Here is a 23180-nt window from a genome sequence, read left to right as displayed (position 1 = left end):
AAGATCCTTACCCCTTCTTTTAGAGATTGGGGTAATTCTTCGGTGGGCAGAGCTGAACTTATCCCATCTATCCGCCACTCACATCAGAGGCTCCCTCAATGTCATCGCGGACCGCCTAAGTCGCGGCCTACCGACCATGGAATGGTCATTACATCCGGAGATCTTCAAACAATTAGTCCTCAGGTGGGGGATGCTAGAGGTAGATCTCATGGCAACCAAGTTCAACGCCAAGGTACAGAGGTTCTGTTCCCTATACAGGGAGGACAACCCCCTGGCGATAGATGCTCTGACAATACCGTGGAGGTTCAGGCTGGCGTACATCTTCCCTCCTTTTTCAATGATCCCGAGGGTATTGATGAAAATCCGTCAGGATCAGGCCTCGGTAATAGCCATCATACCATTTTGGCCCAGGAGATCCTGGTTTACCCAGCTCATTCAGATGAGTCGGGGACAATATTGGAGACTCCCCCCGGAGCAGACCCTGGTGTCGTGGGACACTCATCTCTGCCCAGATCTGCACAGATTCAACCTGACAGCCTGAAGGTTGACCAGTCCCTTCCCAGAGTGGAAGGGCTCTCTGAGTCGGTCCTGAGAACATTATCGCATTCCAGAGCAGAGTCTACCAGAAAGGCCTACTCCCGGATTATGAGGATCTTCACCTCTTGGTGTAGTTCCAACCAGGTGGCGTTTGCAGATCCGCCCCTCGCAGCGATCTTACAGTTCCTTCAGGATGGGATAGACAGAGGTCTCTCCCCTTCTACCCTGAAGGTCCAAGTGTTTGCCATCTCGGCCTGTCTTAACAGACCATATTCTCGGGACCCGCTCATCAAGCGCTTCCTTAAAGGAGCGGAAAGATTGAAGCCTACAATACTGAAACCCGTTCCTCAATGGGATTTGTCAGTTGTTCTTAGGGGGCTAGCATCCCCCCCCTTTGAACCCTTGGAGGAGGCAAGTTTTAAATTCTTAACACTTAAGATGGTTTTTCTTCTGGCCATAACTTCGGCCAAAAGTGTTTCGGAGCTTCAAGCTTTCTCCGCGTCATACCCTTATACCATGTTTCTACAAGATAGGGTCCTTCTAAAATTTCTACCTTATTTTAGACCTAAGGTTTCTACCTTTCAAAATATTAATCAGGTAGTCTCTCTACCTGTATTGCTCTCTGCCTCCTCCTCTGATGTTCCAGTCCGACATCCACTGGATATAGCTAGATGCCTTCAGATCTATGTGGATAGATCCAAAGAGTTCAGGATGGATGAAAATCTCTTTATCCTGTTTGCCGGTAAGTCAAAAGGCCGTAAGGCGTCTAAAACGACTATTAGTCGCTGGGTTAAGGAAGCCATTAGGGAAGCTTTTATTTCCCAAGCCTTAGATCCTCCGGAGTTTGTGAGGGCCCATTCTACAAGGGCCGTAGCTACCTCTGTTGCGGAGAGAAATCTTCTCCCCCTAGAGTTGATCTGTAAGGCAGCTTCCTGGAGCTCTGAATCTACCTTCATCTCCCATTATAGGATCGATGCTAGGATATCGGAGTTCTCGGCCTTTGGGCAGACAGTCCTTACTTCTGCCGAGCATGAGGACCCTCCCTAGGGGATTCTTCTTGCTATCTCCCCATCTGTGCTGCTGGTAGGACGTAAGGGAATCGTTAATTTCTAACGATAATTTGTTTTCCCTTAGTCCTAACAGCAGCACACAAATTTCCCGCCCTAAAGTATTTTTTTTTCTTGTGATATACACGGTGGGCTGGGGGATGAACCCCTCCCTTTAAGGGAGCTGGAGTTTTTTTTATTGGTTTAGTCTTTGGGCTCATTAAAAATTCCGCCGGTCCTACCAGTCCACGGGGGGCAGTTACCCCCATCTGTGCTGCTGTTAGGACTAAGGGAAAACAAATTATCGTTAGAAATTAATGATTTTTGGCAAATTTTCCATTTTAAACAGTTTTTTCCGGTAACAAGGCAAGAGTTAACAGCCAAACAAAACTTTATTACCGTACCCTGATTCTGCAGTTTACAGAAACACCCTATATGTGGTCGTAAACTGCTGTATGACCAAACGGCAGGGTGCAGAAGGAAAGGAATGCCGTATGGTGTCTGGAAGGTAGATTTTGATTGGCACCATGTCCCATTTGAAGAACCCCTGATGTACCCCTAGAGTAGAAACTCCATAAAAAAGTGACCCCATCTAAGAAACTACACCCCTCAAGGTACTCCAAACTGATTTTTACAAACTTTATTAACACTTAAGGTGTTCCTCAACAGTTTATGGCAGATGGAGATGAAATTTCAGAATTCAATTTTTGGGTAACCTTGCCTGACAAAAATGTAATATAGAGCAACCAAAAATCATATGTACCCTAAAAATAGTCCCAACAAAACTGCCAGCTTATCCCGTAGTTTCCAAAATGGGGTCACTTTTATGGAGTTTCTACTCTTGGAGTGCATCAGGGGGGCTTCAAATGGGATATGGTGTAAATAAACCAGTCCAGCAAAATCTGCCTTCCAAAAACCACACGTCGCACCTTTCCCTCTACGCCCTACCGTGTGCCCGTACAGTAGTTTATGGCCACATATGGGGTGTTTCTGCAAACTACAGATTCGGGGCAAAAAATATTGAGTTTTGCTTGGCTGTTAACCCTTGCTTTGTTACTGGAACAAAATGATTAAAATGGGAAATTTGCCAAAAAATAGAAATTCTACAATTTCTTCTCCATTTGCCAATAACTCTTGTTGAACACCTAAAGGGTTAACGACGTTTGTAAAATCAGTTTTGAATACCTTGAGGGGTGTAGTTTCTAGAATGGGGTCATTTTTGGGTGGTTTCTATTATGTAAGCCTCACAAAGTGACTTCAGACCTGAACTGGTCCTTAAAAAGTGGGTTTTTGAAAATTTCAGAAAAATTTCAAGATTGGCTTCTAAACTTCTAAGCCTTCTAACGTCCCTAAAAATTTAAATGTAATTCCCAAAATGATCCAAACATGAAGTAGACATATGGGGAATGTAAAATAATAACTATTTTTGGAGGTATTACTATTATAAAAGTAGAGAAATATAAATGTGTAAATTTGCTAATTTTCTCAAATTTTTTGTAAATTTGATATTTTTTATAAATAAATTTTTTTTTTTACTCCTTTTACCAGTGTAATGAAGTACAATATGTGATGAAAAAGCAATCTCAGAATGGCCTGGATAAGTCAAAGCGTTTTAAAGTTATCACTACTTAAAGTGACGTGACACTGGTCAGATTTGCAAAAAATGGCCTGGTCCTTAACCGGTACGCCCTATTTCCCGAGTCCTTAAGGTCTCAGGGCGTAACGGTACGTCCTAACTTTAAATGCAGATTCCGGTGCCGCGGATCCCCCGCCCGCCTCCCCTTGAAAATTCGTTGGTGGACAGTGGGTATACCAGGGTGTCAGCACATTGCTGACACCCTGGTATAAACAATATAAGTTAAATCCACGGCACTCCAAAAGTTTTTTTGCAAAATAAAGTTTCACATTTTAATTTTCAGTATACAGAATATCGTTCATGTACATCCAGTGCAATTCATAGTGCAATTCATTTATGAATAATAAGTATGTGCCATATCAGAAATTTCCCGGACGTTTCGGTCTGTACGACCTTCTTCAGCGGGCTCTAGAGAAATATACAACGTGCATATGATATAATTACAATAAATTCTGGAGTATGATAGATATTCTGTAGGATCATAGTCATTAGGGAGAAGAAAAGGGAATTATTTAATTCGTTTGGGTCCTAAAGGGGAATGTATAATGGAAACCCCTTCTTTCCATTATACATTCCCCTTTAGGACCCAAACGAATTAAATAATTCCCTTTTCTTCTCCCTAATGACTATGATCCTACAGAATATCTATCATACTCCAGAATTTATTGTAATTATATCATATGCACGTTGTATATTTCTCTAGAGCCCGCTGAAGAAGGTCGTACAGACCGAAACGTCCGGGAAATTTCTGATATGGCACATACTTATTATTCATAAATGAATTGCACTATGAATTGCACTGGATGTACATGAACGATATTCTGTATACTGAAAATTAAAATGTGAAACTTTATTTTGCAAAAAAACTTTTGGAGTGCCGTGGATTTAACTTATATTGTCTAAACCACTCTCACAGGCACCCACACTGGATCAAAGGTGTGCGGAGTACAAAATTATCTAATAAACCCTGGTATAAACGGCTGACATCGGTGATGCGATGTCAGCCGTTTAACCCTTTCCATACAGCGGTCCATACGGACCGCTGTATGGAAAAAGTAAACAGTAAGAGGGAGCTCCCTCCCTCTCCCATCGGGGGGCTGCAGTGCCTTTGTAGCCCCCCGATGGAGAGGGAGACAGCCCCTAGAGAGCCCCCCTCCTTACCCTTCCCCTTCTGCGAAGTTCTGACCAGTACTGAGCAGACGGGGAAGGTTCCCATGGCAACAGGACGCCGTCTCAGGCATCCTGCTGTCCATGGTGCTAAACAGATCTGTGCTGAAGGCAGAGATCTGTTCAGACAAAGTGTAAGTAAAATACAGTACAGTACAATAAATATATATATATATATATATATATATATATATATACACAGACATCAGACCCACTGGATCTTCAAGAACTAAGTGGGTCTGGGTCAAAAAAAAAGTAAAAATCAAAAAACACATTTATCACTGATTAAAAATGAAAAAAATAAAATTCCCTACACGTGTTTGGTATCGCCGCGTCCGTAACAACCTGATCTATAAAACGGTCATGTTACTTTCCCTGCACGGTGAACGGCATAAAAATTATTAGGAAATTGAAATTTTGCCCACCTTACTTTCCAAAAAAGGTAATAAAAGTGATCAAAAAAGTCGCATGTACGCCAAAGTAGTACCAATCAAACCGTCATCTCATCCCGCAAAAATCATACCCTACCCTAGATAATCGCCCAAAAACTGAAAAAACTATGGCTCTCAGACTATGGAAACACTAAAACATGATTTTTTTTGTTTCAAAAATGAAATCATTGTCTAAAACTTAAATAAATAAAAAAAGTATACATATTAGATATCTCCGCATCCGTATCGACCGGCTCTATGAAAATATCACATGACCTAACCCCTCAGGTGACCACCGTAAAAAAATAAAAATAAAAACGGTGTAAAAAAAGCCATTTTTTGTCATCTTACGTCACAATAAAGTGTAATAGCAAGCGATCAAAAAGTCATGTGCACCCCAAAATAGTGCCAATCAAACCGTCATCTCATCCCGCAAAAAATGAGACCCTACTTAAGATAATCACCCAAAAACTAAAAAAAACTATGGCTCTTAGACTATGGAGACACTAAAACATTTTTTTTGTTTTAAAAATGAAATCATTGTGTAATACGTACATAACTAAAAAAAATTGTATTAGGTATCGCCGCGTCCGTGACCACCTGCTCTATAAAATTACCACATGATCTAACCTGTCAGATGAATGTTGTAAATAACAAAAAAACGTGCCAAAAAATCTATTTCTTGTTACCTCGCTGCACAAAAAAGTGTAATATAGAGCAACCAAAAATCATATGTACCCTAAACTAGTACCAACAAAACTGCCACCCTATCCTGTAATTTCTAAAATGGGGTCACTTTTTTGGAGTTTCTACTCTGGGGGTGCATCAGGGGGGCTTCAAATGGGACATGGTGTAAAAAAAAACAGTCCAGCAAAATCTGCCTTACAAAAACCGTATGGCATTCCTTTCCTTCTGCGCCCTGCCGTGTGCCCGTACAGCGGTTTACGACCACATATGAGGTGTTTCTGTAAACTACAGAATCAGGGCCATAAATAATGAGTTTTGTTTGGCTGTTAACCATTGCTTTGTAATTGGAAAAAAAATATTAAAATGAAAAATCTGCCAAAAAAGTGAAATTTTGAAATTATCTCTCTATTTTCCAGTAAATCTTGTGCAACAGCTAAAGGGTTAACAAAGTTTGTAAAATCAGTTTTGAATACCTTGAGGGGTGTAGTTTCTTAGATGGGGTCACTTTTATGGAGTTTCTTCTCTAGGGGTGCATCAGGGGGGCTTCAAATGGGACATGGTGTCAAAAAACCAGTCCATCAAAATCTGGCTCCAAAAACCATACGGCGCACCTTTCACTCTACGCCCTGCTGTGTAGCCGTACAGCAGTTTACGGCCACATATGGGGTGTCTCTGTAAACTACAGAATCAGGGCAATAAATAATGAGTTTTGTTTGGCTGTTAACCCTTGCTTTGTAACTGGAAAAAAAATATTAAATCTGCCCAAAAAGTGAAATTTTTAAATTGTATCTCTATTTTCCATTAAATCTTGTGCAACACCTAAAGGGTTAACAAAGTTTGTAAAATCAGTTTTGAATACCTTGAGGGGTGTAGTTTATAGAATGGGGTCATTTTTGGACGGTTTCTATTATGTAAGCCTCGCAAAGTGACTTAAGACCTGTAGTGGTCCCTAAAAATTGGGTTTTTGTAAATTTCTGAAAAATTTCAAGATTTGCTTCTAAACTTCTAAGCCTTGTAACATCCCCAAAAAATTCAATATCATTCCCAAAATGCTACAAACATGAAGTAGACATATGGGGAATGTAAAGTCATCACAATTTTTGGGGGTATTACTATGTATTACAGAAGTAGAGAAACTGAAACTTTGAAATTTGCAAATTTTTCAAAATTTTTGGTAAAAATTGTATTTTTTAATGCAAAAAAATTTACTTTTTTGACCCAATTTTAGCAGTGTCATGAAGTACAATATGTTACGAAAAAACGATCTCAGAACTGCCTGGGTAAGTCAAAGCGTTTTAAAGTTATCAGCACTTAAAGTGACACTGGTCAGATTTGCAAAAAATGGCCAAATCCTTAAGGTGAAATAGGGCTGAGTCCTTAAGGGGTTAACTGGATTCTTAAGCCACATTCGTGGTCTATCTGGTGACGTAAAGTGGCTGTGTACTAAATGGTCCCTTAAACTTTTGCCCCTTCTAAACGTAATGGTTGGGTGTGGGCCCAATACTTCAGATAAGTCGGGGTCCATTAGTAAGGTATCCCAATGGTGACCGATTATCTTCCTTATATCAGTTGCTGATGCATCGAATGTCCCTATTAGTCTAATCAAGTTGAATCTTTTCATCCGATTGTACCATGGGGTGTAATAATGTTGTACGAGTTTGTTGTAATGCCCGGTGGTAAGATGTACGTACAGTTTTGTCTGGGTAACCACGTGCCAAAATCTGTCTCTAAGATCTCTAGCCTGATGTATGAACTCTGCTTGATCAGAGCAATTACGTCTCAGTCTTAAATACTGTCCAGTGGGAATTACACTTTTCAGTGAGGAGGGATGGTTGCTTTCCCATCTTAGTTAAGAGTTCGTCGCGGTGGGTTTCTGATAGATGGTAGTGTCTAGGCCACCCTGGTCATTTCTGGAAATTTAAATATCCAGAAATAGTAGGCTAGCTTTCATAATCACAGACGTGAATCCTAGGTTTAAATCATTCACATTCAATCTCGCGACAAAACCCTCAAAGTCACTCACCATCCCGCTCCTGATGCATATGATGGCGCACATCGGCTGCCCATCGCGGTACCCCTGAGCTGGTGGTAGAGACGTCTGTCAAAAATAAAGTAGTAGGATAAATCTCAAAAGCTTTAATACAAAAGCATTATGAGGTGGGAACTGTTGACCCCTGGCCTGCAGATAGTATGCGGAGGCACGTATACCCTGCTCATGTGGAATTGAGGAGTAAAGTTCCTCCACATCTATTGAGGCCAGAAACCAATCCGGTTCCACAGTGATCCCCTCTAGTTTAGTGAGGAGGTCCCCCATGTCTCTGATGTAAGAAGGTAGACTCTGCACAAAGGACCATAGAATTTGGTCTACATAGACTCCACAGTTCTGCGACCAGCTGCCAACTCCTGACACTATAGGGCGACCCCTCAATGGAGTGATGCCCTTGTGTATCTTCGGGAGGCAGTAAAACGTTGCAGTGACTGGATGGAGTGGGTACAGAAAATCAAATTCTTCAGCATTGATAAGACAGTCAGATTTGGCCTTCAAAAGAATCTCCTTTAGTTCGCTTGAATAGTGAGCTGTGGGATTAGTTGTCAGAGTCTCATACCCTGTTCTATCCTGTAGTATATCAAGACATATCTCCTTATATTTCGATTAATCCATCAGAACGACATTACCCCCCATATCTGAAGGCTTTATTGTGATGGATTTATCAGCTCCAAGGCTTCTAATCGCCCTACGTTCATCTGCACTGCAATTAAATCTAAAGGGGGTGGGGCTAAATAACCTCAATTCTGACATTGTTTGTTTCATGAATACATCTATACATGATATGTCACCTTGAGGGGGCATTTTATAACTTTTATTTTTCAAATCGGTAAAGGGTTTCTCCCCCTCACTATTCACAGGTGTCTTGTCCAGACTGTATAGAAGTTGCACGTCTTTGAGGATCTCCACCGGTATGCCCAACTCGCGGCTCTCTGGTTTTTGGATCAATTTGAAATGCTTATGCCAGCGTAATTTGCAGGCAAACAGGTGGAGATCCTTAACCCACTGAAATAGGTCAAATTTACACATTGGAACAAACGAGAGGCCTCACCTTAGTATCCTATCCTCTGCCACCATCAATGTGTGTGTAGACAAATTAATCACTAACTTGTCCTTGATGGATGTTATTGTGTCACTGGTAGTTGTGCACTCCGGTTTCGCAGTGGATAATTCATTCCTTGATCTAAAAAATGGGAGTGGGTCAATTGATTTTGAATATAACGACCTCCTCTCTTAGATCTCGAAGAGCCTCTACCCCTACCTCTTAGGCCTCATGCACACAACAGTATTTTTTCACGGTCCGCAAAAACGGGGTCCGTAGGTCAGTGACCGTTTTTTCGTCCGTGGGTCTTCCTTGATTTTTGGAGGATCCACGGACATGAAAAAAAAGTCGTTTTGGTGTCCGCCTGGCCGTGCGGAGCCAAACGGATCCGTCCTGAATTACAATGCAAGTCAATGGGGACGGATCCGTTTGACGTTGACCCAATATGGTGCCATTTCAAACGGATCCGTCCCCATTGACTTTCAATGTAAAGTCTGGAGTCCCTTTTATACCATCGGATCAGAGTTTTCTCCAATCCGATGGTATATTTTAACTTGAAGCATCCCCATCACCATGGGAACGCCTCTATGTTAGAATATACTGTCGGATATGAGTTAGATCGTGAAAACTCATTTCCGACAGTATATTCTAACACAGAGGCGTTCCCATGGTGATGGGGACGCTTCTAGTTAGAATATACTACAAACTTTGTACATCACTGCCCCCTGCTGCCTGGCAGCACCCGATCTCTTACAGGGGGCCGTGATCAGCAAAATTAACCCCTCAGGTGCCGCACCTGAAGGGGTTAATTGTACTATCATATCCCCCTGTAAGAGATCAGGGCTGCCAGGCAGCAGGGGGCAGACCCCCCCTCCTCCCCAGTTTGAATATCATTGGTGGCCAGTGCGGCCCCCCGTCCCCCCCCCCCCTCTATTGTAATAATAGCATTGGTGGCCAGTGCGGCCCCCCGCCCCCCCTTCCTCCCTCTATTGTAATAGGTTGGTGGCACAGTGTGCCGCACCTGAAGGGGTTAATTGTGCTGATCACGGCCCCCTGTAAGAGATCGGGTGCTGCCAGGCAGCAGGGGGCAGTCTTGTACACAGTTTGTAGTGTATTCTAACTAGAAGCGTCCCCATCACCATGGGAACGCCTCTGTGTTAGAATATACTGTCGGATATGAGCTTTCACGAAGTGAAAACTTAGATCTGAAAAAGCTTTTATGCAGACGGATCTTCGGATCCGTCTGTATGAAAGCAACCTACGGCCTTGGATCACGGACACGGATGCCAATCTTGTGTGCATCAGTGTTCTTTCACGGACCCATTGACTTGAATGGGTTCGTGAACCGTTGTCCGTCAAAAAAATAGGCCACGGATGCACACAACGGTCGTGTGCATGAGGCCTTACTCTGAGTTGTCTATCCTTTTAGTTGTCTGAAATCTTGGTTTCAGTTGAGGAGAGGTCTGATTTTTTATCCTGCCCTAAATCGGAGTTATTAATGAACAGGTATGCTCTGTTTTCCTTAAGTCCTGAAGGTCTTTGGCAAATAATCTATGTTTACATCCCTTCAGATGGTATTGGAAGCATTCGATAGTATTCTCTAGGTGCTTCTCTTTATTGCTATACTCCGGTTCTTGGCTGAATTTCTGGGTAATCCCTTTTTGTTCAGTTAATTAATCTTTTTTCTGCCTGTTCTAATGTGACCCTCTCTTCCTCTAGTAAAAGCTGCATGAAGCAAAGCGAGCTATTTATTGCTTCCCTTTCCCAAAACTAGCGCGATGCGCGGTTCATCGCTCCTAGAGACGCCAAGTATTAACCAGGGACACTCAAAACCAGGTAGTGTCCCACCTACCTAACGAGCATTATCACATGCATGCCCTAATTCATGACACAAGTGGGATTGCGATCCTGCATCCCCTCCAAGGACTTCTTCTGGGATTACCTATACTACTTGTTAGAAGTAAGTGCATTGCTGGTTTCTATACAGGGGAATATGGATATATCTTTTTGCCCATATGAAGATACCCAGTACTTATTGTCCTATTTTTCTCCTGTTATATGTTTGTATTTCAGGAGACATTAGCCCCGTGTTCCCTGATGATTCTGGGGCTAGCAACAATTAGATGAAACGCGTTAGGACACTTTTTTGTTGTTTTCTTTGCACTTTATATTTGTCATTTATTTTCTTTGGGTGCACCTTTCTGGTTCTATCCTATATATCAGTGTTCCTCAACTCCAGTCCTCGGGGCCCACCTACGGGTCATGTTTTTAGGATTTCCTTAGTATTGAGCAGGTGATATAATTAGTGTCAATGCCTTAGGATTTACCACAGGTGTTCATTCTGTGGGATATTCTCAAATCCTGACTGGTAGGTGGGCCCTGAGGACCGGAGTTGGGGAACTCTGCTATATATCACCCTCTAAGCATATATACTGTACTGCAGCGTCAGAGCTGTCCAGGGCCTTGAGATCAGGGCAAGGTTCCGGACGGGGCCGCTCTTTTCAGGGCGATGACTCTGTATTAGGAGGTCATTAGGGTCTAACAGCTTTATTAGGGACTACTAGGAACAGAATAGGTCCCTGCCCCCACCCTTCACGTGTTGAAGCCTGTATGTGAGATCAAAAGCAAAGCATCTTGAAAAGGAGCGTCAGGAGACATTTGTCGCTTGCTGCACTCCATCTTGAGATATGCTCACATCAGGCAGAACTACAGGATTGGTAAGGTTCATCTATTTTCTTACCAGCCTCTTTTCAATTTGTTGGTTAACATATATATGCACAAGATGGTATACATGTTTTTGGCGTTCTCTGTCTTATAATGTTATTTTTTTTTATTAAGGGCATTATTATTAGTGCCGGTTTCTGTTAGCGATGGCATTTTTTTAAATTGATTTTTTTAAATTTTTTATTTGTTTTTGTTTTTTTTACTTATATTTAAATACATTTTAGGCACATAAGTCCCCCAGGAGGACATTAAAAAACCTCTGGAGGACACAAACTTTTCATTTTTTTAAAACTTTTTTAAAATATTTTTTTACTGTTTCCACAGTAACTGGGGCATCTACAGGAGCCACAGTTATAGGGAAAAACAGCCCTCTGTGGGGGCATTACACACAGGCAGAGCTGATCAGGGTCTCCTTTGATGCTGCAGCTCTGCTCCTGCCCCGAGACACCCGGCTGCCACGTAACCGCTGGGACTAATAGAGGAAACGGCTCGGCCACTTCCTGCTCTCCCTCCGAGCACTCCTCCACGATCTCCTGCTGGCACCGGAGAAAGCAAGAGTTGTAATAAACCGCTCTTGTCTTCTCCTCAGGGTACCCGCTGCGTCTCACCAGCAGGAGTTTGATCAGATACTGATGACCTTACCTAAGTATGGGTCATCAGTATCAAAATCTTGGAAAACCTCTAACTGGAAAACGCTGTTCTGTACGGTGTTGGTGCTTATGATAGTTTTACAAAAAAAAAAGTAGTTTTCGGGTTTGTGCAAGAATGGGGGGGTTTGGAAAACCAGCTTCTCAACACCAGGTTTGACAGTGCCTGCAGCCAATCACTGGCCATGAAATTCACTGTATACCTTTGCATCATGTGACCATATGTCATACAGGGAGCAGTTCACCAGTGATTGGCTGCTCATAGCACCAGGAAGCAGTAGTGGGTTGGGTAGTGGATGTACATGGCAAAGATGGGTAGAGTGGTTTTGGGTTAAGAGGTGTGGAGGGTGGTGGGTTTAGAGGTGAGGGTAGGTTCACGCCTCTGTTTGGCTGTTCCGGCAGTGAACTCCGACATTCTGTTCTCTCCTGGAACAGTCCGTTAAGCAGAGGTGTTTGAGAATAAATGTCAAAAATCTGGTGGAAATCCGCAGTATTTCTGCAGATTTGCTGCAGATCCGCACCGCAAGTCAATTTCTATTGCAGATTTTTTTGCAGTGTGTGGATAGGACTTCTTACACACATCTACCACTGCTTGTTATATGTTTGTTACTACAGACTGTCCTGTAAACAAGAAACCTTTCAGTTCAAAACACAAGTGCAATTTGCACCTTTAATCTATGGGATTTTGCACCTTCGGTCATTGTTGCAAAAGTTCTGGTTGTATGCACCTTCAAAAAATGATGTTATTTGACAAGTGCTGGCTCACTAGAAAGTTTTCTTTCCTGCAGAGCTGGATTTCTTGTGACTGTAGAGTTGCAGTCAAGACAGCACGCAAGTCACAACGAAACTCCATTCACTTTCACTTTGCTGCGATGGAGTGTAGTGAAAGTGTTAGGCCTCTTGCACACGAACGTGCCTTGTTTTGCGGTCCACAAAACACAGATGCCACCCGTGTGCCTTCCGCAATTTGCTGAACGGAACAGATGGCCCATTATAGAGATGTCTATTCTTGTCCCCATAATGGACAAGAATAGGACATGATCTATGATTTTTGTGGGGCCACGGAACGGAGCAACAGATGCGGAAACGGAGCGCTGTCCGCATCTTTTGCGGCCCTATTGAAGTGAATGGGTCCGGAACCAAACCACTGTCGTGTGCAAGAGGCCTTCTCTTCGATCGTGCTACTGGTGTTGCAGGCAAGATCACCATCTAGCCCAGTCTTCTAATGCTATTCTGACCATCAAAGATTAACAGAAAAATACTATGGGAAAATGATACTGCAGGGGTAATCTGTTCATAAGGAAGCTAATAATTATGAAATAACATGTCCGTTTTGCTTCTTCCAGGACTACAGCCATAAAGCCACACTGCTTTGTGACGGGCAGGTAACAGACTGTTCTGGGGTAGTCTTTCGAGATCCAGTTCAGTGGCTAAAAGCTCTTCTAGGAAATAACATTTCAGTGACCTGGAAATATGTAGCTGATAAGGTTAGTGAGGTACAATATTAGTCTTAAAAATGAATCTACTTTTCACTGGTGAATTTTTGTAAAACAAAAAAGTCACAAATGTAAATACATAAAAAATTTGCATTGTGTAGTAAAAGAACCAATTTTTCAAAGCATAAACCTTCAAACCCAGCTTTACACTGATGCGCACCAGGGAAAATTTAGGAGTAATTTTTTAAACAGAAATCCGCCTTATTTAGGCGTATTTCTGGCGCAGATTGCGGTGCAAAGACGCCCTTTAACTCCTTAATGACCCAGGACGAGAATACTCGTCCTAAATGACCGGTACTTTGCGCCCCAGGACAAGCATTCTCGTCCTGCGATCCTTCCTCGCCCCCATGTGCACTGCTGCGATCAGCAGCACGGATCCGGCTGTTACTGACAGCCGGATCCGTGCTGCATCCACCAGCATCGGTGATAACGACAATGCATTAACCCCTCATATGCCGCGGTCAGCGCTGACCGCGGCATATGGGAGGTTTGCGCTACCTCTCCTTAGCCATTTCGTCCCTGTGCTGCGGTGCCGGGGAAGGGATGGTTGCCATGGCAGCCCTGATGCCTTACACAAGCATCGGGCCTGCCAGCTACGGAAGCCCAGGAGATCCAGCCTGAGGGCTGGGTCTCCTAGGCAACTGTCAGTGTCTTACTGTGTAAGACGCTCACAGTTCAATTCAGTACAATACAGAATGTATTGAATTGAAACAGGGATCAAACCCTGAAAAGATGAAGTCCCACAGTGGGACAAATATAAAAAGTGAAAAAATGAGGTTTTTTTATAATATAAAATGTAAAGTTCCAAGTGAAAAAAAAGGGTCCTTTTCCAGAAAAAAAAGGGGAAAAAAAGAAAAGTAGACATATTAAGTATCGCCGCATCCGTATTGACCGGCTCTATAAAACTATCGCATGACCTAACCCCTCAGATAAACACAGTCAAAAAAATCTAATAAAAACTGTGCTAAAAAAACATTTTTTGTCACCTTACATCACAAAAAGTGTAATTGCAAACAATTAAAAAGGCATATGCACCCCAAAAAATGGTACCAGTCAAACCGTCATCTTATCCCGCAAAAAATGATACCCTACCTAAGACAATCACATTAAAAAAAAAATAATTATGGCTCTCAGAATATGGGGACACTGAAACATGTTTGTTTTTAATCAAAAATGCTGTTATTGTGTAAAACTTAAATAAAAAAAGTATACATATTAGGTATCGCTGCATCCGTAAGAACCTGCTGTATAAAAATATCACATGACCTAACCTAACAATTAAATAAAAAAGTGTGTCAAAAAAGCAATTTTTTGTCACCTTACATTACAAAAAGTGTAATACCAAGCAATCAAAAAGTCATATGCACCCTAAAATAGTACCAATCAAACCGTCATCTCATACCCAAAAAAATTAGACCCCACATTAGACAGTCACCCAAAAAATTAAAAAAATATGGCTTTCAGAATATGGAGACACTAAAAAAATATCATTTTTTTTCAAAAATGCTTTATTATGTAAATCTGAAACAAACAACCAAAAAAGGTCATATTTGGTATTGTCGAGTTTGTAACAAACTGCTCTATAAAAATAGCACATGACCTGTCAGATGAACATTGTAAATAACAAAAAATAAAAACGGTGCCAAAACAGCTATTTTTTGTTACCTTGCCTCACAAAAAGTGTAATATAGAGCAACCAAAAATCATATGTACCCAAAATAGTACCAACAAAACTGCCACCTTATCCTGTAGCTTCCAAAATAGGGTCTTTTTTTAGTTTCTACTCTAGGGGTGCATCAGGGGGTCTTCAAATGTGACATGGCAGCTTAAAATGATACCAGTGAAATCTGCCTTCCAAAAACCATATGGCTTTCCTTTCCTTCTGCACCCTGCCGAGTGTCCGTACAGCAGTTTACAACCACATATGGGGCGTTTCTGTAAACTACAGAATCAGGGCAATAAATATTGAGTTTTGTTTGGCTGCTAACCCTTGCTTTGTTAGCGGAAAAAATGGATTAAAATGGAAAATCTGCCAAAAAAGTTAAATTCTGAAATTTCATCTCCATTTTCCATTCATTCTTGAGGAACACCTAAAGGGTTAACAAAGTTTGTAAAATCAGTTTTGAATACCTTGAGGGGTGTAGTTTCTAAAATGGGGTCATTTCGGGTGGTTTCTATTATGTAGGCCTCATAAAGTGACTTCAGACCTGAACTGGTCCTTAAAAAGTGGGTTTTGGAAATTTTCGGAAAAATTTCAAGATTGGCTTCTAAACTTCTAAGCCTTCTAACGTCCCCAGAAAATAAAATGGCATTCACAAAATGATCCAAACATTAAGTAGATGTAACGGTCACGTCCACACACACACAGGGGGAAGGATAGTGACCACTGCGCTCCACCCTCACCACTGGCCCTGCCTACTTGCCTCACGAGTCCTGATGACAGTGGACACCCGGACGACAGTCCCTTACTTAGGATATGTGCAGGGAAGACAGACAAGACAAAATACGGAACGTGAACGGACCGGGTCAGAACCAAGAGAGCTACGCAATACAAAGGGTTAAGCAAAGAATGGTCAGGAGAAGCCGGGGTCAAATACCAGGAGAGTAGAGAAGTACCAGAGGAGTCCGCAAAGAGTAGTCAGGTGGGAGCCGAGGTCACAATACCAAGACGGATGCACAGTACAGGAGGAGCAGGCAAAGGATCGTCAGGTAACAGGATCAGGTGAGTATTCAGTAGTCCAACAAATAGCCAGGAACCTAGAAATTAACAGGCAACCTGTGGCCAGCAGGCTGCCTGTATTTATAGTGGGGAGTGAGGGTCATGTGACGTCGCCAGCGTCACATGACCGACAGACCGACCAGTCGAGCACCGAGTGATCAACTCAGCGCTCAAGGTAGACCTAGGAGCAGGGAGCCTCCCAGCTAGCAAAGCCGCCCTGGGAACGAGGTCAAACACAGATCCTCACTCCCGAAGCTAAGCAGCAGGTGTGCGGCTGATGGGAGACTGAGTGCGCCTTCGGCACCCTGTTACAGTAGACATATGGGGAAAGTAAAGTAATAACTATTTTTGGAGTTATTACTATCGATTATAAAAGTAGAGAAATTGAAATTTGCTAATTTGCTAATTTGGCCTGGTCCTTAAGGTGAAAATGGTTGGGTCCTTAAGGTGTTAAAGATAGGATCACCCAGTGAATGAGAATATGCTTGTTCATCAGGTGACCAGCAGCACATTTTCAAAGTGTAATTATCAGAAACAAACTAGGAGCACACATTTCCAATAATTGTAACAATACTTATTCTTTAGTAGCCCTTACAATGTAATCTAACATTTTATAGTAAGCCAAATGACTTGTCAATATTAGAGATGAGCAAATTTCTTGAAATTTGTTTTGTGTCTGATTCATCCAGTTTGATTGACCGGGCTAGTCAGTTATTATGTTTTTACTGCCTGGCCCTGTCAATGACAGTGGAGAGGGAGCAGCCGTTGCAGAGAGAAAAGAGCTTCTAGGTGTAACGGCAGCGCCCCCGTTCCTCTAATAGGTTCATTTGCATATATTAAAACATAATTTTTCTCAACAATCCAGGCACATATGAACATAGGACCAACACAGATGCATTCAGCTGCCAAGCGCACATGCTACATGCATGGTTATCGACGTTAACAAACAGCATGTTTAACTCAGAGAGGACTCGCGCCTTACACGTACGCCGCTGGTGGACTTGACTTAAGGACCAGCGCCGTACATATATGACAGGATGTGCTCCTGCACCCGCCCGATCAGTGGCACGGACCCTGCAGTCACTGACAGCTGGCCCCTGTTGCATACTGCTGAAAACACAGATACCAGCGTATTAACCCCTTGTAAATCCCCTTGTAACCCCCAACTAAAATTGAATGTTGATAAGTGCAAGATAATGCACTGGGGTGTAAAAACCCAAGAGCAAAATATAAAATCAGTGATACAGTCCTAACCTCAGTATCTGAGGAAAGGGATTTAGGGGTCATTATTTAAGAATACCTAAAGGTAGGCAGACAGTGTCATAGAGCAGCAGGAAATGCTAGCAGAATGCTTGGGTGTATAGGGAGAGGCATTACCAGTCGAAAGAGGGAGGTACTCATGCCGCTCTACAGAGCTCTAGTGAGACCTCATTTGGAGTATTGTGCTCAGTACTGGAGACCATATCTCCAGAAGGATATTGATACTTTGGAGAGAGTTCAGAGAAGAGCTACTAAACTAGTACATGGATTTAAGGATAAAACTTACCAGGAAAGCTTAAATGACCTTAACATGTATAGCTTTGAAGAAAGACGAGACAGAGGGGATATGATAGAAACTTTTAATCCCAAAAAGTGTAACATAGAACATCCAAAAATCATATATACCCTAAAATAGTACCAACAAAACGGCCACCTTATCCCGTAGTTTCGAAAATCTGGTTAACTTTTTAGGAGTTTCTACTCTAGGGGTGCATTAGGGGGTCTTAAAATGTGACATGGCAACTTAAAATTATCCCAGTGAAATCTGCCCTCCAAAAACCATATGGCGCTCCTTTTCTTGTGTGCCCGTACAGCAGTTGACAATCACAAATGGGCCAATATCTGCAAACTGCAGAATCAGGGTAATAAATATTGAGTTTTGTTTGGCTGTTAACCCTTGCTTTGTTAGCGGAAAAAAATGGTCTAAAATGAAAAATCTGCCCAAAAAGTAAAATTCAGAAATTTCATCTACATTTTCATTAAATTTTTGTGGAACACCTAAGGCTTCTTTCACATGAGCGAGTTTTGCACACAGGTGCGATGCGTGACATGAACTCATAGCACCCATACAAAATCCACTCATTTCAATGGGTCAGTTCTGCGTTGTGTGAAAAATGCAGCATGTTCTATATTATGCATTTTTCATGCAGCCCTGGTGTCACGTGTGAGGTAAAGGAGTAAACACCAGCCCTGACTCCTAACCGTATGGGCACCCCTTGAAGGTAGAAATGCCCATACACAGGAACCTAGAAGCTCTGGAGACCCTGAGGAGCCCTAAAGACATTGGCAGGGCTGAGACAACCCGTTCCTTCCAAGATGAATCAACAAGGGTCTCCCTGAGGCCTAGTAACCACAACCAAGGGGAAAAGACAAAATACAAACAAGCGAGACACTTAGCTTCTGTCGTAGAAGGATGAGCAGGAACTCAGGGAGAACTACACCAGCTCTTTTCAAAACCAAATGAAGCAATTTACTGCATAAATCAAGGAGGCTGTTAGATTTCTCCATGCTCAGCCATTCTCCTTGATCTCCCGACATCAGTCACCTGAGGGACCATGACAGTACCCCCACATCTATGGGTGACCTCCAGGCACTCAGGACTGACCTTATCAGGATGGGCTCTGTGAAAGGCCTTCACCAGACGATTCGCATTAACATCGGGTGCTGGAACCCACACCCTCTCCTCTGGTCCGTAACCCTTCCAGTGGACAAGATACTGGAGGGATCTACGGAGAACTCGAGAGTCCACAATCCTGCTGATTTGAAATCTAAAATTACCGTCCACCATGACAGGAGCGGGAGGAAAGGAAGACGGCTCAACAGGTTCGACACATTTGTTCCAACAACGACTTATGAAATACGTTATGAATTTTTATAACCTGAGGAAGTTCAAGACGGAAGACTACAGGGTTAACAATGGCAGTGATCTTATATGGACCAATACATCTTGGGCCCAACTTCGAAGAAGGTACTTTACAGTATAGCTGTCATCTTTTTTTTTTTTTTGGAGTATTGGATTGTGGTGATTAATATCTCCTTGGTGGCCCTATTTCAACTTTTCACTGTGTATTCAATTAACCCTTAATTCCACAGTTTTGTTCCCTGTACTGCCTATTTTTATCTGTGCTTAAAATCAGGTTGATATGCAGGGTCCGTCCTCTGTGTTGAAGGACGGAGGACGCAGAAGCACGCAGCCTGCAAGGTCAGATTACTGACAGCCAGGGACTGTGTGTAAATGATTAAAGCCAGGTCCTCCCCAGCAGCTGATAACAGTGCCTCACTCAGCAGACTGGGACAATGCAGAGCCGAATCAGCGCAGAGCAGGGAAGGGAGATCTGCCGTCTGCTCAGTCAACATGTGGTAAGAGGAGATTAACCCTTTAGGGTGGAGGGCTCTGGTTACTGACACTTTTGGGGGGCTATTGTTACTGGCTAGTGAGGGCAGACGGGATTAGCCTCAGGGTGAGGGCAGTGGCAGCCATCTTAACTGAATAGTGAAATTGCAGTTTTATGCAGACTGGTTGCTAAGGGCTGAATCTTATTAAATATGGGGTAAGTCAGTCTAATAGTAACTGATTCTGGAATATCATGTTATTAGTAACTACATATATGAAAATTGAAATTAGGGTCTAAGTGTGACAGTTATCCTTTAAGCTTAATGTTTCTTGTGGACAGCCGCACAGAATCACCCACTCTCAGGTCCGGACCATTCATATGTCTCCTGTCAGCCACACGCTTATACCTGTTGCCCATCTTTTTCAGGTTATTTAGAATTTTCCACCAAATCGAAGACAAAGAAGAGGAAAATTGTTCCTCCTCAGGAATACTGGAAGTTTGAGAACCAGAAAATGTGCCAAACTGCGGATGGAATCCATATGCCCCAAAAAAGTTGACTTATCAGTGGACTCCTGTCTACAGTTATTAATAGCAAATTTAGCTAACGACAATGAAGACCACTTCTCCTGGTTCTCAGAAAACAAAACATCTCAAGTAAGTCTCCAGATTCTGATTAGTGCGCTCCGTCTGTCCGTTCGACTGAGGATGAAAAGCCGAAGAAAAGGACAATTGTACCCCCAGTCGAGTACAGAATGCTTTCTAGAATCTGGAAACAAACGGAGTCCCCCGATCAGACAACACATCAGAGGGAATGCCATGTAGTTTCAAGATGTTATCAACAAATAGCTGTGCAAGAGTTTTGGCATTAGGTAGAGCAGGTAATACTATAAATGCCCCATTTTGCTAAACCAATCAACTCACACCAGGATCACGGTTTTTCCCAAAGAATTCGGTAAATCTATGATAAAGTCCATGGACAAATGTGTCCAAGGTCTGGACGGGATGGGTAACGGAAGAAGAGATCCAGAAGGCCGAGTATGTGTCACCTTAGCACATGCACAGGTACAACAGGCTGACATAGTCCTCAACACACTTACGCAACCCCAGCCACCAAAATCTGCGCGAGATGAGATTCAACAGTGGATCTACTACCAGGGTGTTCAGCCAAGACAGTACAGTAATGTTCCTCAAATATCTTGTGACGTAAGTCTGAGGGAACAAACTTTCCCTGGAGGACAAGAGACCGGTGCATCCTCTTGGGCCTCTGACACCTTAACATCAAGATTCAATTGTTTAGCCAGATTTTTGTGATCAGTAATTACCGTAATAGGATGAATTGCTCCTAAAAGCCAACTTAATGGCCAGCAATTCCTTATAACCCACGTCATAATTTCTTTTAGTAGTCGAGAGTTTTTTACAGAAAAAAGCACATGGGCGCCATTTACTAGGTGAAGGACCTTGCGACAAAACTGCTCCCACCGCTACCTCGGATGCGTCAACCTCTACAATGAATGGCTGAGACACATCCTGTTGCACCAGAATAGGGGCTGAAGCAAAACATTCCTTCACAACAGTAGGCTACAAGGGCTTGTAATGCGACCTCAGACCAAACAGAGAAACCAACCCCCTTCCTAGTCATGTCTGTTAAAGGTTTAACCACAGTTCGAATAGTTCAAGATGAATTAACGGTAGTAGTTGATGAATCCCAAAAACCGCATAAGCGCTTTCATATTTTCGGGTCGATCCCAGTGCAACACCGCACGGAATTTCTCGGGATCCATTCGAAAACCTGAGGATGAGAGCAGGTAACCCAGGAATTGCACATCCTGAACAGCAAACACACATTTTTCCATCTTTGCATACAATTTATTCTCTCTTAGGATCTGTAACACCTGTCTCACATGATCCTGATGAGTCTCCATGTCTGGAAAATAAATTAGTATGTCATCCAGATATACAACAACAAATCTCCCCACCAGATGATGAAAGATGTCATTGACAAAGTGTTGAAAAACCGCTGGAGCATTGGTTAACCCAAAAGGCATGACCAGATTCTCAAAATGACCCTCAGGGGTATCAAAGGCCATCTTCCATTCGTCCCCCTCTTTGATCCTTACCAAATTATATGCCCCCCTCAGATCAAATTTAGAGAACATCTTGGCACCGACAATTTGATTAAACAAATCCGGAATCAAAGGAAGGGGGTAAGGATCACAGACGGTAATACGGTTCAGCTCACGGAAGTCCAGAAATGGTCTAAGGGTACTGGAAGGATTTGGACCTTTCTGGACCTCTACGACAACCTTGGTTTGAGACACTGACTTCAGGAGAGATGTTTCTCAGTTGGCAATAACAGACACACACAAATATCACTGAGAAACACTCTAACTTTATTATGCTATCACTTAGCCTTATATAGGCAGTAGAAAAGTTTGCATAACAACAGCATCAAACCAATCATAAAAGATAAACATTGGTTCTCACACACAAACTACCGGAACATCCTTTTATGGTATGTATACGTGCAGTAAATAAGAATAGGTTTTAATCACTCACATATAAGAATGTGCGCAGTTGTGCCGAATGATCCTGAATAAGGCAAGAACGTTTGTTCTAGTTCTAGGATATTCCCAGAATCTGTCCTGAGACAGATAAGTGAACCTAACTCACAGCGGGGGGATGTGAAACAGTGCATGGGTGAGATGTTATAACAATTCTTTACATAATTAGAGAAGACAAGATGGAGTCACATTTCTCTTCAGGTACCATCTTATTTTTTTTACAAAGAAAAATGCAGCAACCACTGGGGACTTGGATGGTCTGAAATGGCCCTTCGCTAAGCTCTCAGTGATATACTCTCGCATAGCCTTTCTTTTTGGCTCCGAAAGATTATACAACCGAGATTTGGACAATTTAGCTCTAAGAATAAGATTTATGGGACAATCATACTCCCGATGCAGGGGTAACTGGTTACTACTCTCAGAAAACACATCAGAAAATTCAGAAATGAACGAGGGTACAGTTTTAGTGGTAAACACAGAGAAAAACGTATCAAGGCAGTTGTCCACGCAAAAATCACTCCAATCAAGAATCTGTCTTGCTTGCCAGTTGATGGTAGGGTTATGTTTTCTTAACCATGGTAAGCCCAAAACTATCGGAGCAAGCAGACCCTCCAACACATAACATGAGATGGATTCCTGATGGAAATCACCCACTCTTAAATGGATGTCATTTACCACCTGTGACTGTGCATTTTTGGGTAAGAGGTGCAGAATCAATTCCAAAGACAGAAATGCTTTTCTCTAGAGCACTCGTTGTCAACCCATGAAAGCGAACGAACTGTCCATCAATCATAGAAACATAGAATGTGTCGGCAGATAAGAACCATTTGGCCCATCTAGTCTGCTCAATCAGGTTAACCCCTGCCCCAATATCGATAAATACCTTTATTTCCACTGTTTGGACTCTATCGCCACCTCGGCAGACAGGAGAAATCAGGTACTACCAGGTAATGACAAAAGTACGTTTTCTTGCTCTACACCACCAATAGTTATTTGGGGATTAAACAGTTTTCTTTTGTTTTCACCTTGACACTGAATGTACGGGCAAATATTTACAAAATGTCCC

General features: G+C 42.5%; 1 protein-coding gene across 1 annotated transcript in view; it reads left to right on the top strand.

The window, feature by feature from the left end:
• Window positions 1-23180, top strand: part of ANKRD31 (ankyrin repeat domain 31) — a 107232-nt gene that overhangs the window by 71805 nt on the left and 12247 nt on the right. The window contains exon 4 of the mRNA XM_044282977.1: window positions 13311-13451. Coding sequence (XP_044138912.1) covers window positions 13311-13451 — 141 coding nt within the window. The remainder of the gene's footprint in view (window positions 1-13310; window positions 13452-23180) is intronic.

Source organism: Bufo gargarizans, chromosome 1 (assembly GCF_014858855.1).
Source record: "Bufo gargarizans isolate SCDJY-AF-19 chromosome 1, ASM1485885v1, whole genome shotgun sequence".
NCBI lineage: Eukaryota > Metazoa > Chordata > Amphibia > Anura > Bufonidae > Bufo > Bufo gargarizans.
The sequence above is the reverse complement of the archived record's forward strand: the minus strand, read 5'-3'. Positions and strand labels throughout refer to the sequence as shown.